The 15,508-nt window shown below is 37.5% G+C and overlaps 1 protein-coding gene across 5 annotated transcripts in view; it reads right to left on the bottom strand.

Moving 5' to 3' along the window:
• Positions 1-15,508, bottom strand: part of PPP4R4 (protein phosphatase 4 regulatory subunit 4) — a 104,564-nt gene that overhangs the window by 10,430 nt on the left and 78,626 nt on the right. For 2 of the 5 annotated variants that reach the window (XM_070775619.1, XM_070775622.1), the window contains 7 exons: positions 13,391-13,535; positions 9,294-9,335; positions 9,119-9,193; positions 2,901-2,970; positions 2,242-2,337; positions 1,848-1,944; positions 667-737 (listed from right to left, as the gene is read on the bottom strand). In XM_070775619.1, coding sequence (XP_070631720.1) covers positions 667-737; positions 1,848-1,944; positions 2,242-2,337; positions 2,901-2,970; positions 9,119-9,193; positions 9,294-9,335; positions 13,391-13,535 — 596 coding nt within the window. The remainder of the gene's footprint in view (positions 1-666; positions 738-1,847; positions 1,945-2,241; positions 2,338-2,900; positions 2,971-9,118; positions 9,194-9,293; positions 9,336-13,390; positions 13,536-15,508) is intronic. The other 3 variants (XM_019983748.2, XM_070775620.1, XM_070775621.1) reach the window with 3 other exon arrangements.

Genomic DNA, 15,508 nt, shown 5'->3' with positions numbered 1-15,508 from the left:
CACCATGAACCACATCCATATAAGATGGCATACCTAATTGATGAATGTTGTATGTGTTCTAACTGCTTTACTTTCCGGCCACTCCCTGATCGCTATCCCTCTACAGGCCTCCTTTTTCCCTGAAATACAACAAGATTGTGTTGAATAAAAGCCACACCTACTTGTTATGTATTGTCTGTGGCTGCTTTTACTCTGCTATACTACAGTTGAGTAATTGTCACAGAAACCAGTTTGGCCAAGAGAATCCAAAATATTTACCATGTGGTCCTTTACAGAGAAGTTTGCTTATCCCTGGTATAAACTTTCAAGTATGTAATACTATAACTGTTTAGCTGCATATGATCCACAGTGAAGCCTTAGTGTTTTTAACTTCCTTAAAAATTAAAACTTTTAGTCTATGCCTGAGCAGGTCTTCAGACTGCAGTAAAACCTATCCTATCATTTTGTACTTTTCCTCTTTTAAAAGTATTGAACTCTGACTCTTGACACAGTGAAAACAAAATAGTATTGTCAAGCATTTTAATTGCTAGGGGAAAGTTTCTTTGCTATTTGATACAGACATAAATTTGGGGACACTGTATCTAGAAATAAAGAAATGAGTCATTTAAAGAAAACTGTATTTTATTAAATTTAATAATTATTTGAAGAGCTCAGATTTCTACTTACCAGTTAGTGAAATCATAGAAGTCTTTGATAAACCTGAGACAGAAGGTGTATATGCTGCTGTAGAACTTTTACTAGAAAAGAACATGATTTAGTTAAAAATACAAGAAAATGTATCTTTCAGCCTCAGCCACTGATCAGAAAATACCACTTGGTCTTTCCTAACTTTTCCTTAATGCTTTCCTCTACTTGTTATGAAACATGCTTACTACTTTTCTCATTTATTTTTTACATTCCACACCTCACAACAATTACTTTAAGTTAAAAGCATTTCCTTAAACTTCTGCTACATCAGAATAACAGTTTTTCTTTTGATACGCAGCCAAAACAGGTAATAGAGATAAAATTTTCCTAGGAATAATACATCTTTAGTTCTATTCTCTTTTGCCCATCTTGAGATCACCCTATTGGCTAGGAACTGTAAATAATTCTACCAATAATGTCCAAAAGCATAGCTGAAACACATCCAGATTAAGCTTTTTTTTTTTTCAATTTTTTAATAAAAATGTTTAAAAAAACAAAAGAAAAAACATTTTTTCCATAACATAGTCTTTTTCTTGATAAAGAGTTTTGAAGACATTTACGGTTCCTTAAAATTACTTTGCTTGCTGACTGATTTGCACCTGTTACATATTTACTATATGTATACTATATATAAGAGTCATGGTCATTTAATTTATACTGATTCTCCCCTAATCTTAACTGTTTATAATTTTGTCTACTGGGCCAAAAGGGAGACTAGATGTACAACCACAGTCAGGAGAACTCTGTTGTGACCATTTTACCACAGAAAGAGGCCAGCGGTTTCTTCATGGACAGAAACAACATGAACAGCAAATGGCTATCACATCTATTCAGTGAATGGGGCATGTCCACACCCATTTAGAAGCTGTGTGGCACGTGTGATAGAGCACCACTCTCCTCATAAAACGATATACAGATTCCATGATGTGTTACACAGGATCGGGGAAGCAGTCTTCCTAGAATTCCAGGATAACTGTTCTTATGCAAATTGGTAAGACTATTATTTTCCTTAACATCAAATTTTTATAGATGGTAACTTATTGTTCACCTATGAAAAACCTCAAAATTAATTCCAATTTTATATAATAATGTAAACATCTCACATAAAGATGTGTTAAAATAAAAATTAAGTCAGAATGTGAAGAGCTGACAGATCATACCTAGTAGTACATTTGTCTAAGTTGCCATATTTTGCATGAAAAGCTTGATTATTAAAAGACTGGCTTCGAATCAATTTAGATTTCTTGATTTCTTTACCTAGAGTAACAAGCAGAAGGCAAATGCAATTATTTAGTTCATCAGTTCATCCTCAGCTGCCCCAACCCCATTCCCTCTCCAGCTCCCACCACTGTGAGTACCACACTGAGCGGGTGGCTTCCCTGCCTTGGTTTGACCTGACTGGAGTATTTCTTACTTTACTGCCCATTAAGAAGCACCAAACAAAGTAAAAGAAAACTAGAGCTTTTCAAACAATATCTCATATCTCATAGAGTGACTTCCTTGTAATTATCATTTATAAAAGGAAAAAAGCAGACACAAAAACCAGTTTCTTACTTGTGGATGGGGTGGCAGAGGAGGATCCAGGAACAGAAATGGGGATGTTCTTGGGCAGACTTGTTGGTGTCTTAGAGTCTCTACCTAAAACAAACTCTGTTTTAAGTGTTACAAATTCCTCTGATTAATCTCCATACACACAAGACAACACAGAGACTATGAACCACTTTCTCTCACTAAGCAGCACTATTTCCCAAATCTTATTCTTTATATATTTAAATATTTCATTCTTAGTTACTCAGTGATCAATTTCACAATCTTATTGCTATTATCAAACTTCAAACTTTCCTTTGAAGGATCTGAACCTCTGTACTGATCCTCACCATTTATTTATTGGTGAGGATCTGTATCAGTTAGCATCCATTTATGAGAACAACTTTTGATAAACCAAAGAAAGTGATTTTCCACATAAAATTAAAACCTTAGCATAGGGAGGTTCAAGAGGGAGAGGACATATGTATACCTATAGCTGATTCATGTTGATATTTGGCAGAAACCAACAAAATTCTGTAAAGCAATTATCCTTCAATTAAAAAATAAACAAACAAGTACATATTTTAAAAATTTAAAAAAAAAACAACTCAGCATGGCCTTTCAGAATGCTGGGATATAACGTCAATTATGTACCTTGGTGGTGAGGATGTGGCAAAAGTACTTACGTTTCTTTTCAAAGGTTTTATCACTCATGGGCCTTCCATCATTTTGTTGCTTCTCTTTTTCTAATTGCTCCTATTAATAAAACAGCACCTTAGTATTAAAGGTAAGCATAAGTAGGTTTACTTTTTTAAGGTTTCTAAAATAACACTTATTTATTAAAAGTTAACATGTGCATAATAGGCAACCAAAAAAACACAAGAAGCAAAAAGCAAAGTCATTCACAGTCACAAGCAGTTTACCATTCGACGTGTCCTCCCAGGTCTCATTTGTGTATTTTCATAACTAAGCATCCATTTTTATGTAATTAAGATCATACAGTTATGCATCATGTTGTTTCACACATATGATTATTCACCATTTCAAAGTCCCAAAGCTATGAATATTTTAATAACCAAGAATACACTACATCAACCAACTCAATCTAGAAGGAAAAAAATGCAATCTTGCCTTTCTTGATGACAAAAATTTCAGAGAAGACAAAAGTGGCAACAGAACTCTAGATAAAGATACTGGCAGAGCTATGATTAAAATACTACATTCCCTTATGTCCAATTAAAAGTGAGACATAAAGCAACAGAGTACGCAAAGTATAATGCTTCTAGGAGGATTCATTATCCGATCTAAACTATTAAAGTATAGCAAGGAGGTATGCTTCCGTTGAATTAATTATTTAACAAGCATAAGTAGATTTAGAAAACTATTCTAATTAGAAATTACTCTAAGCTTTAGAGATATAAAAATACAGTTCACAAAAATACCTAACAGAAGTAATTTTTTTTCAAAATTGGTATCTAAAGAAGTCACAGTTCTTTCAGATTTTTTTTACATCTACGGAATTGTGCCCTTGGAGGGCTGTCAAGATAAAACAATGAATTTGGTATCACTGTTGCAATGAGCCTTTCAGATGGTAGAGAATCTGCCTGCAATGCAGGAGACCCAGGTTTCATCCCTGGGTCGGGAAGACCCCCTGGAGAAGGGAACAGCAAACCACTCCAGTACTCTTGCCTAGAGAATTCCATGGACAGAGGCGCCTGGGGTTTATAGTCCATGGGGTCATAAAGAGTTGGACACGACTGTGTCACAAACACTTTCACTTCACTTTCATTCACTAATTCTCATCAGCAAAATATTGGTACTATTGGCCCTTTCCATTTCTAACTGATAAGTGAAAAAACAACACCCTTCTTTTAAAAGCCTGAGAGAAAAAAAAATTTTGTAGATATTATTTAAATTTTGATTGAAGTATAATACACATAGAGAAAGTACACAAACTGTAAGTATACAGCTCAGTAAATTTTCCCAAAATGAACACACCCATATAATCAGCTCCCAGACCAAGAAACAAAATGTTACGAAGCTCAAAGTCTTCTTTATCCCAACAGAATAACCAAGATAACTCATATCAGTTCTGAACAAACATGACATGACCAACATGTACAGAACACTACAGTCAACAATGGAGAGTACACATTCTTTTCAAGAACAAGTGTAAAATGAAAAGAGAAAACAGACAAAAAATTCCACATAGACTTGGACTGCATAAAAAACTATTAAATAAAAATTATAAAACTGAAAATAAAACATGCAAAGCTGAAAAATATTGCTAAGTGAGCTTAAGAAGTAGTGCCATTTGTTTTATCTTTTCCTCTACTATGTAATCATATTAATCACAATTATCTTGAAGTCCTCGTTGGGTAACTCTAATAGTAGGATCATCTGTGAATCTTTTTCTAGTCTCTGATTTTTGTCTTGGGTTTAGGTTATTAAGTCCTAAAGTTATAAGTTATATAAGTTATTAATAACCAAGTTATATAACTTATTAATAACTTATATAACTTATAATAAATTACAAGTCCTAAAATTTTTAGAGCCTGTTTACTCTTTGCAACGTCTACCACTGACTATACTGAGCTCTAATCTTTGTTTTAGACTGCTGAATAACACAATTGCTTTTCAGAGGATTTCCACTTAAGTTTTTAATCTCACAGCACAATTTTTTGTAGAGAAATAGACAATATAATAAAATAAATGGGAATATTATAACTGAAAAACACAGTACTGGAAACTTTAAAACCACTGGATGGTCTAATAGCCAAATGGAGAAGGCAGGAAAAGAATTGGTGACATTGAAGATGGATCAACAGAGATTATTCACTCTGAGAAGCAGAGTTTAAGGAGGAAAAAAGAGAAAGAATAAAGCCTTACAGACCTGTGGGATGATATCAAAAGATCTAACACGTGTATAATTATTGACCCAGAAATATAAGAGTGAGCAACAGGGGACAGAAGATATATTTAAACAACGGGTCAAACCTTCCCAAATTGGGGAAATGATACATGTTTACAGATTCATGAAGCTCAACAAATCCAAAACAGGATAAATATGAAGCAAATCATGCCTAAAAATATCAAAATCAAACTGCTAAAAAACAAAAAAATACCTTGGAAGTAGTCAGAGACAAACAACATTATACAAAGAACAATAATTCAAATGAGAGCAGATATTTTATCAGATACTAGAGAGACCAGAACAAAGACAGAAATAACTCTTTTAAGTACAGTATGAAAAAAGGCTTGCAAACTTAGTATTCAATAAAAATATCCCTCAAAGAGGAAGGCAAAAATAAGATAAATTTTGATAAAATTTATCAAAAATTTTAGATAAAGGAAAACTAAAATAATCTGTCTAAAAATACTTGCACTCCATTCTTCAGGCTGAAGGGGAAAAAAAACGAGAGGGAAACTTGGGTCTAAGCAATGGATGATGGTTCTATAATGACCTACAAGACCTTCTAGAACTAACACCAAAAAAAGATGTTCTTTTCATCATAGGGGACTGGAATGCAAAAGTAGGAAGTCAAGCGATACCTGGAGTAACAAGCAAGTTTGGCTTTGGAGTACAAAATGAAACAGGGCAAAGGCTAACAGAGCTTTGCCAAGAAAACGCACTGGTCATAGCAAACACACTCTTCCAACAACACAGGAGAAGACTCTACACATGGACATGCCCAGATGGTCAATACTGAAATTAGATTGATTATACTCATTAGCGCTGAAGATGGAGAAGTTCTATGCAGTCAGCAAAAATAAGACCAGGAGATGACTGTGGCTCAGATTATGAAATCCTTATTGCAAAATTCAGAGATTATTCACTCTGAGAAACAGGGAAAACCACTAGACCATTCAGGTATGACCTAAATCAAACCAAATCCCTTACAATTATACAGTGGAAGTGACAAATAAATTCAAGGGATTAGATCTGATGGGCAAAGTGCCTGAAGAATTATGGACGGAGGGTTGTAACATTGTACAGGAGGCAGTGATCAAGACCATCCTCAAGAAAAACAAAAGCAAAAAGGCAAAATGGTTGTCTGAGGAGACCTTACAAATAGCTGAGAAAAGAAGAGAAGCAAAAGGCAAAGGAGAAAAGGAAAGATATCCTCATTTGAATGTAGAGTTCCAAAGAACAGCAAGGAGAGATAAGAAAGCTTTCCTCAAGATGACAAAGAAAGATAAGAAAGCTTTCCTCAGGTAGAATGTCTGATTAAATCTAAAAACCAACTTCTAGAACAAATAAGAAAACAGCATGTCTGCAAAATACAAGGCTAATATACAAAAATCAACAGTATTCTTTTTTTTTTTTTTTTTTTTTACTTTACAATATTGTATTGGTTTTGCCATACATCAACATGCATCTGCCATGGGTGTACACGTGTTCCCCATCCTGAACCCCCCTCCCACCTCCCTCCCCAATCAACAGTATTCTTAAGCTCCAGCAACAAAAAACTAGAAAGCAAAATTTAAACTTACAATTCCATCCACAATGCCAAGAAACATAATATACTAGAAATAAATCTAACAAAAGACTTCCTTGAACTCTATACTTGAGACTACCAAAACTACTGAGAAGAAAAGTAAAGACTAAATAAACCAATCATGAGAAGACTCATAAAGTTTAGATGGCAATTTTCCAAATTGATCTACAGATCAATGATAATTAACACAATCCTAACTAAAATTTCAGGCTTTTTAGAAATTGACAAACTGATTCTAAACTTTGTATCAAAATGCAGAAGGCCTCAACTGGCCAAAGCAACTTAAAATAATAAGTTTGAGAACTGACCCTACCTGAGTTTAAGAATTACTACACAGTGTTCAAGGCAGTTTAGAATGCCCAGAAAGACAAACATAAAAATCAGTGGAATGAAATAGTGAGTCCCTAAGCAGAGACACACACACACATATACACACCTATGAACAACTGATTAAAAAAAAAAAAAGGTGCTAAAGCAATTCAATGGGGAAAAGACAGTTTTCCACAAATGGTGCTAGAATAACTGCTTAGTCAGAAAAAATAAACAAAAGTAACTTGAAATGATTCATAGACCTAAATGTAAAACCTAAAACTAAAATTCCTAGAAAAAAACAGGAAAAAGTCTTTATAATTTGGGGATAGACTAAGGGCTTCCTCTGGTGACTCAAAAGGTAAAAGCGTCTGCCTGCAATGCAGGAGACCTGGGTTCAATCCCTGGGTTGAAAAGATCCCCTGGAGAAGGAAATGGCAACCCACTCCAGTATTCTTGCCTGGAGAATCCCATGGATGGAGGAGCCTGATAGACTACAGTCCATGAGGTCGCAAAGAGTTGGACATGACTGAATGACTTCACTTTCACTTTCAAAGGATTCTTGGGTACAAAAAAAGCATGAACTATGCTAAGAGAAAACACGGATATAAGTTGCACTTGATCAATATTAAAAATATCTCAGTCGTATCCAACTCTTTGCAACCCCATGGACTGTAGCCTGTCAGGCTCCTCCGTCCATGGGATTTTCCAGGCAAGAGTGCTGGAGTGGATTGCTATTTCCTTCTCCAGGGGATCTTCCCGACCCAGGAAACGAACCCAGGTCTCCCGCATTGCAGGCAGACACTTTACCGTCTGAGCCACCAGGGAAACCCCTTCAAAAGATACCATTAAGTAAATGAAAAAAGAAGCACAGACTCTAAGAAAATATTCATAAAATGTGTATCTGACAAAGGAATTGTATTCAGAGTTTATGAAGAACTCTTACAACTTGATAATAAAAAGAGAAACAACCCACTTTAAAATCTAAAAATAGACTTCATCAACTAAGATTTAAGGATGGCCAATACACAAAGGCAAAGATGCTCAGCCTCATTAGGCATCAGGGATATACAATCTGAAATTGCAATGAAATACCATTACACCCTCACTCTAACAAGCATTACAGAGGATATGAGGTAACTGAAGTTCTCCACCACAGTCAGTGGGGGTGTAAAATGGTGCAGTTACTTTGCAAAACAGTCTCTGTTTTTAAGTTAAGCATACTTTAACATATGATCCGTGCATTCAACTCCTAGGTTATTTTCCCAAAGAAATCCAAGTATACATCCACTCAGAGACTTCTTCACTGATATTCCCAAGCTAGAAGTAACCCAAATGTCCATTAAGGAAGGGATATAGCACATGGTAAGTGACTTTCCAGGTGGCGCTAGTGGTAAGGAACCTGCCTGCCAATGCAGGAGATGTAAGAGATGCGGGTTTGATCCCTGGGTCGGAAGATCACCTGGAGAAGGGAAAGGCAATCCACTTCAGTATTCTTGCCTGGAGAATCCCATGGACAGAAGAGCCTGGTGGGCTATAGATGGGGTCACCAAGAGTTGGACACAACTGAAGCGACTTAGCATGCATGCAAAAACATGGTGGTATATCCATAGTCTGGCTACTATTTAGAAATAAAAAGGAGTGATCTCTTGATATACACAACAACGTAGAAGAATCTCAAAAGAATTATGCTGATGGAGAGAAGCATGACCCACAAAGTACTAATAAATGATTCAGTTCATTAGTTGTAGATCACAAAGGGGCACAACAAAATTTTTGAGCGAACAGCAATGTTTGGTATTTTATATGCTGGATTCATGGATATGTCCATGTCAAAATTCACCAAATTGTACACATTAAGCATTTGCAGTTAATCATAAGTCAATATACTTCAAGAAGGTATTTTTTAAAAGGCTTTCAAATGTAGTTTTTCTTCCAGTTCATGAAAGAACATATTTCAAAAGATTAGGACTCTTCTTTAGTTATTTATAGAGAAAGTAAAAGTAGTGTGATACTGAAATAATTTACTAAGTTTAATAACAGCACAGTTAATACTGGTCAGAAAGAAGTAGGTGTGTATGCATGTGAACACATACCATTTCCAAAAGAAGTAGTTCTTCTCTTTCTTTCTCTTGATCCAACAAATCTTTCTCATAAAACTTTTTCTGAAACTAAGTTTAAAGTTTAAAATGAAATTGTGAAACAGTAATGATGAGTCTCTGCCAATTTTTAAAGATTCCTTTCCACACAAGGTAAAGGGAGTATACTTACAGCATCCATGGACATTTCCATTCTGTCCAACTCTAACACGGTCTGCAAAGAAAATGTTTTAAAATAATTCAACAGCAATTAAATCGACTACTCATTTCTCAAAAAGATTCCTTTTCTAGACAGAGGTTCAAAGAAGAGATTTCTCCACTATGTGAAAGGCTAAATTAAAAAACCTTTAAAGTTCTTCTTAACTCTGTGCTGACTTTTAATCAGCCACTATACATTAATACCAGGATTTCCCTGGTGGGTCAGATGGTAAAGCGTCTGCCTACAATGTGGGAGACCCGGCTTGAATCCCTGGGTGGGGAAGATCCCCTGGAGAAGGAAATGGCAACCCACTCCACTACTCTTGCCTGGAAAATCCCATGGGTGGAGGAACCTGGTAGGCTACAGTCCATGGGGCTACAGTCGGACACAACTGAGCTACTTCACTTCACATATTAATACCAGGATCAATTTAAACTTTAAAAGTTTTTAACCTTAAGAAAAGCAGGTCTACAGGATTCTTTTAAATACTAAATACATGCAATTTAACTATTTTCTAATAACTCCCTGTGCCACTCTTTCCTGAATGTTCAGAAATATAATTTTTGAAATTAAAAAAATCTTTTGGCTAAATACATATGAAGCTGGCTACCATTTGGTTTAATATTCTTGGTTCCTTTCCACAGAAACTTTTGATCCTTATGACATTCTAATGAATAGAAAATACTTTGCTCTGAAAGCATTCTCTTAATTTATGTCTTTCAGAATACACTGTCTGAAATAAATTATTTCAATCAAACACTGGCCCATCTAATCCAGGGTTCTATCTCTGACAGAAGACAGTACTTCTTTATAGGAATAACTCTGATGGTCAAGATATAAGTACATTTATTCATATGCCCAAAGCTATCGATTGCAAACATAGTATTTATTTGGTTTTATTTTTATGCTGAAATTTATGAAAATGTTGCAATTCACACCATGAAATATCCCTTTTAAATGAAATGATTTTTCATCTTAAAAAAACTGACCAGACTAAGCTATTTCATTTTTATTGCAAGGCTTTGAATAGCTTCCTGAGGGGTTCCCACACCAATACGTCAGTCTGATAAACATTATAGTACAGAATTTTTAGGAGACAGAATGACTTCCTCATGTGCAATGTTCTTAAAATAACTGTAGTCCTGAATAATCCATTCAGTAATCTATTTAATTATAGCATTTTGCCCCAATTTAATGGGATCAGCTTGAGTTATCTCTTCAGTTTATAAATACTCTCAAAAAAGTAACTGGAACTTGCCTGGTGGGTAGGGGTTAAGAATCCCCCTCTGGATGCACGGGACACAAGTTCAGTCTCCGGTCAGGAAACTAAGATCCCACATGCTGCTGGGCGACTAAGCCCACACACCACAGGGGAGATCTTACACGGGCAACTAAGACCCGATGCAGCCAAATTAACTAATTATTTTAAAAAGTAACTGTCTCACGTTTACTATTTTGAAAGTTAACACCATTGCCTATACTTCTGTAATTAAATGGTAAAGACAGAAATATCTGGTAAAAACAAATGTATGTATATCTATGTTTTTAGATTTAGATGTATGTCCAGATTCTGAGTATCTCTGATTATTTCAGTTAATGAAAGGAGAATTTACATTTCAGTAAAATAAAATTATACTAATTAATACTAAGTTATCAAATCACTTTTTAAAAAAGCTTCTTATGCAACATCGCAAGGGTCTCTAGAAAAAAGAAAAGAAAATAAAAGGGTTCTCCTTCCCCCACCCCCCATCACTGACACCAAGTTGCTGATAACATTAATAAATTCATTTCTCTCACTACAAATGAAGGCTCAAAAACTATGTATCCTGAATTCCACATTCAGATTCATAGAAATAACAACTTGACTTAATCTCATAAAAACATTAGGTAAATGTTTGGCAAAAAAGGTTTTAAAGATTGTAAAGTATTTTCAAGTTTGACTTCACTAACCCAAATGTTTACTGTTTCAGTGTTAAACACTGACAAACAATCCATATAAGATCACAGGCTTAAAAAAACCTAACAAAAAAGCCATAAAACACAATGTTACATAGTTGAAAAGGGGCAGTTCAGTTCAGTTGCTCAGTTGTGTCTGACTCTTTGTGACCCCATGAATAGCAGCACGCCAGGCCTCCCTGCCTATCACCAACTCCCAGAGTTCACCCAGACTCACGTCCATCGAGTCAGTGATACCATCCAGCCATCTCATCCCCTGTCGTCCCCTTCTCCTCCTGCCCCCAATCCCTCCCAGCATCAGGGTCTTTTCCAATGAGTCAACTCTTTGCATGAGGTGGTCAAAGTATCGGAGTTTCAGCTTTAGCATCAGTCCTTCCAAAGAACACCCAGAACTGATCTCCTTTAGAATGGACTGGTTGGATCTCCTTGCAGTCCAAGGGACTCTCAAGAGTCTTCTCCTACACCACAGTTCAAAAACATAAATTCTTCGGCGCTCAGCTTTCTTCACAGTCCAACTCTCACATCCATACATGACCACAGGAAAAACCATAGCCTTGACTAGACAGACCTTTGTTGGCAAAGTAATGTCTCTGCTTTTGAATATGCTATCTAGGTTGGACATAACTTTCCTTCCAAGGAGTAAGCGTCTTTAAATTTCATGGCTGCAGTCACCATCTGCAGTGATTTTGGAGCCCAAAAAAATAAAGTCTGACACTGTTTCCCCATCTATTTCCCATGAAGTGAAAAGGGGTAAGGGGTCTCCATTCCAGCCCTGAAGCTGCCACTTACTAATAAGATCTTAAGCTGATACCTAACATTTCTAGGTCCAGAGCTTCTGCAAAGTCAAACAGGTCACTGAAGGCCCTTCTAATCCTTCCATGGCTAAGTTCCTAGCTAGCTGGCTACGCCAGGTCTCAGCTGTGGGATGTGGGTAGTTCCCTGACAGGAAATGAACCCAGGCCCCCTGCATTGGGAGCGTGGATTCTTGGCCACTGGACCACCAGGGAAGTCCCAGGGCTAAGTTTCTATCAAAGGTGACTTTACCAACAAAGTCTTACCAATTATAATCACTTATAAATAGTCTGTGAGTGAAACATTCATTATTAGCTGAAAAGTATTTACAGAGTACCTAAAATGCAAGCTCTCTCTCATAGAGCTTATATTACCAATAATGAAAGCTTAATGTTTCAGCGCCCCCTGTGCTTAGTCACTCAGTCGTGTCCGACTCTTTCTGACCCCATGGACTACAGCCCACAAGGCTCCTCTGTCCATGGGGATTCTTCAGGCAAGAATATTGGAATGGGTTGACATGCCCTTCTCTAGGGGATCTTCCCAAGCTGGAGATCGAACCCAGGTCTCCCATAGTGCAGGTAGATTCTTTACCAGCTGAGCCACCAGGTAAATGCTTTCTAGAAGGAACTTCCCTCTTCAGTTAGAGCACACATCCACCAAATCCTTACTACTCTAGCAATGATTTAAATATTTTAACATACTACTGGTAGCCCATCAAGTTAAAATAGTGAAGCTATGATTCAGTTCAGTTCAGTTCAGTTGCTCAGTAGTGTCCGACTCTCTGTGACCCCATAAATCGCAGCAGGCCAGGCCTCCCCGTCCATCACCAACTCCTGGAATTCACTCAAACTCACGTCCATCGAGTCAGTGATGCCATCCAGCCATCTCATCCTCTGTCATCCCCTTCTCCTCCTGCCCCCAATCCCTCCCAGCATCAGAGTCTTTTCCAGTGAGTCAACTCTTCCCATGAGGTGGCCAAAGTACTGGATGCTTTAGCATCATTCCTTCCAAAGAAATCCCAGGGCTGATCTTCAGAATGGACTGGTTGGATCTCCTTGCAGTCCAAGGGACTCTCAAGAGTCTTCTCCAACACCACAGTTCAAAAGCATCAATTCTTCGGTGCTCAGCTTTCTTCACAGTCCAACTCTTGCATCCATACACGACCACTGGAAAAACCATAGCCTTGACTAGAAGGACCTTTGTTGGCAAAGTAATGTCTCTGCTTTTTAATATGCTATCTAGGTTGGTCACAGCTTTCCTTCCAAGGAGTAAGCCCATCTTAACCCAAGAAAGACAAATGCCATGGCAAGAGGGATACTTACTCTTCTTACAATAGCCAGAACATCTTTATCTTTTTCTTGACAGAGGAGTTTTCTCACACACATTTCCAACTGCTGAAGTAGATGCTTATCTGCAGGAATCTTCAGAGTAGATTTCACTTTGGGCAACAAGTAGCAAAGTTTCATTCTATAATAAATTAAAAAGCATTAACCTGTGAGTGAGTTTAATAACCTGGAATAATAGTCACAAGAATTTGAAAGAAAATTCAAGCTTTAGCTAGCTTGAGAGTTTATTATGCAGTAAATACCTATGGAGGGCACATGAGTCAAGCATTCATTACTTTGGGTGCTGAGACATTGCAGTGCATAAAATCAACACAATTCTCTGCTTCCTCACAGAGCTTTCATTCTAGTCCACAGGTAGGGAGAGAGGATAAACAAATGAATAAGCATTAGTCGCTCAGTCGTGGCTGACTCTCTGCGACCCCACGGACTGTAGCCCGTCAGGCTCCTCTGCCCGTGGGATTCTCCAGGCAAGAATTCTGGAGTGGGCTGTCATTTCCTTCTCTAACAAATGAGTAAAATGTCCATCAAACAGCGTAAGTGCTGCAGAAAACAATAAAGCAAGGAAAGAAGGTGAAGGAGTACCAGAGGAGGGGGGTTACAAGTTTCAAACATGTGGTCAGAGAGGGTTTCTGTGAAGCTTTCACTGAAAAAATGACATTTAAGCAAAGACAAAGTAAACTGGGGACTAACCCATGTGAATATCTAGAGAAGACTGTTATAGTAAGAGCGAATGCCCTATGAGGGGAGCTTGCCTTAGGAGTTGCCCCAAATTAACAAATTGGCCCAAGCTGGCTAGAGTGGTGAGAACAGAGCAAAAACAAATTTAGCTAGAGGCCTCAGTATGGAAATAGGAGGTCAGATCATCCAGGGCCTTGCAACTACAGATTGGAAACTGGTTTTATTTTGAGAGCAATGAGAAGCCATGGAGGGTTCTGCACATACAAGCAATAAATGCTGGAGAGGGTGTGGAGAAAAGGGAACTCTCTTACACTGTTGGTGGGAATGCAAACTAGTACAGCCACTATGGAGAACAGTGTGGAGATTCCTTAAAAAACTGGAAATAGAACTGCCTTATGATCCAGCAATCCCACTGCTGGGCATATGCACTGAGGAAACCAGAAGGGAAAGAGACACGTGTATCCCAATGTTCATCGCAGCACTGTTTATAATAGCCAGGACATGGAAGCAACCTAGATGTCCATCAGCAGATGAATGGATAAGAAAGCTGTGGTACATATACACAATGGAGTATTACTCAGCCATTAAAAAGAATACATTTGAATCAGTTCTAATGAGGTGGATGAAACTGGAGCCTATTATACAGAGTGAAGTAAGCCAGAAAGAAAAACACCAATACAGTATACTAACGCATATATATGGAATTTAGAAAGATGGTAACAATAACCCTGTGTACGAGACAGCAAAAGAGACACTGATGTACAGAACAGCCTTATGGACTCTGTGGGAGAGGGAGAGGGTGGGAAGATTTGGGAGAATGGCATTGAAACATGTATAATATCATGTATGAAACGAGTCGCCAGTCCAGGTTCGATGCACGATACTGGATGCTTGGGGCTGGTGCACTGGGACGACCCAGAGGGATGGTATGGGGAGGGAGGAGGGAGGAGCGTTCAGGATGGGGAACACATGTATACCTGTGGTGGATTCATTTCGATATTTGGCAAAACCAATACAATATTGTAAAGTTTAAAAATAAAATAAAACTAAAAATAAATAAATAAAGGAGCTTGTAATGAAAAAAAAAAAAAGATTCAACTTAACATTTGGGAAGTATCATCTGGTTACTGTGTTGAGATTAGACTGTAGGTGGACAAGGACAGAAGGGATAGGATAGGGGAGGCTCTTTCAGTAATCCAGGCCAGAATCCAGTAATTCAGTAATCCAGTAAGATGATGGTGGCACCACCATCACTCTGGTTCTTGAACCAGAGAAGCAGCAGTGAGGCGGTGGGAAGTGGCTGGCATCTGAATATTTTATACAAGCAGGAGGATGTGCTGAGGGCCTGGAGGTGGAATGACAAAAAGGAGGTCAAGGCTCTGACCTGAGCAAGTGGCAAGACAAAATGGTTATTTA

This window comes from Bos indicus, chromosome 21 (genome assembly GCF_029378745.1).
Source record: "Bos indicus isolate NIAB-ARS_2022 breed Sahiwal x Tharparkar chromosome 21, NIAB-ARS_B.indTharparkar_mat_pri_1.0, whole genome shotgun sequence".
Lineage (NCBI taxonomy): Eukaryota > Metazoa > Chordata > Mammalia > Artiodactyla > Bovidae > Bos > Bos indicus.
Note: the sequence above shows the minus strand (reverse complement) of the source record. Positions and strands in the feature narration are given on the sequence as shown.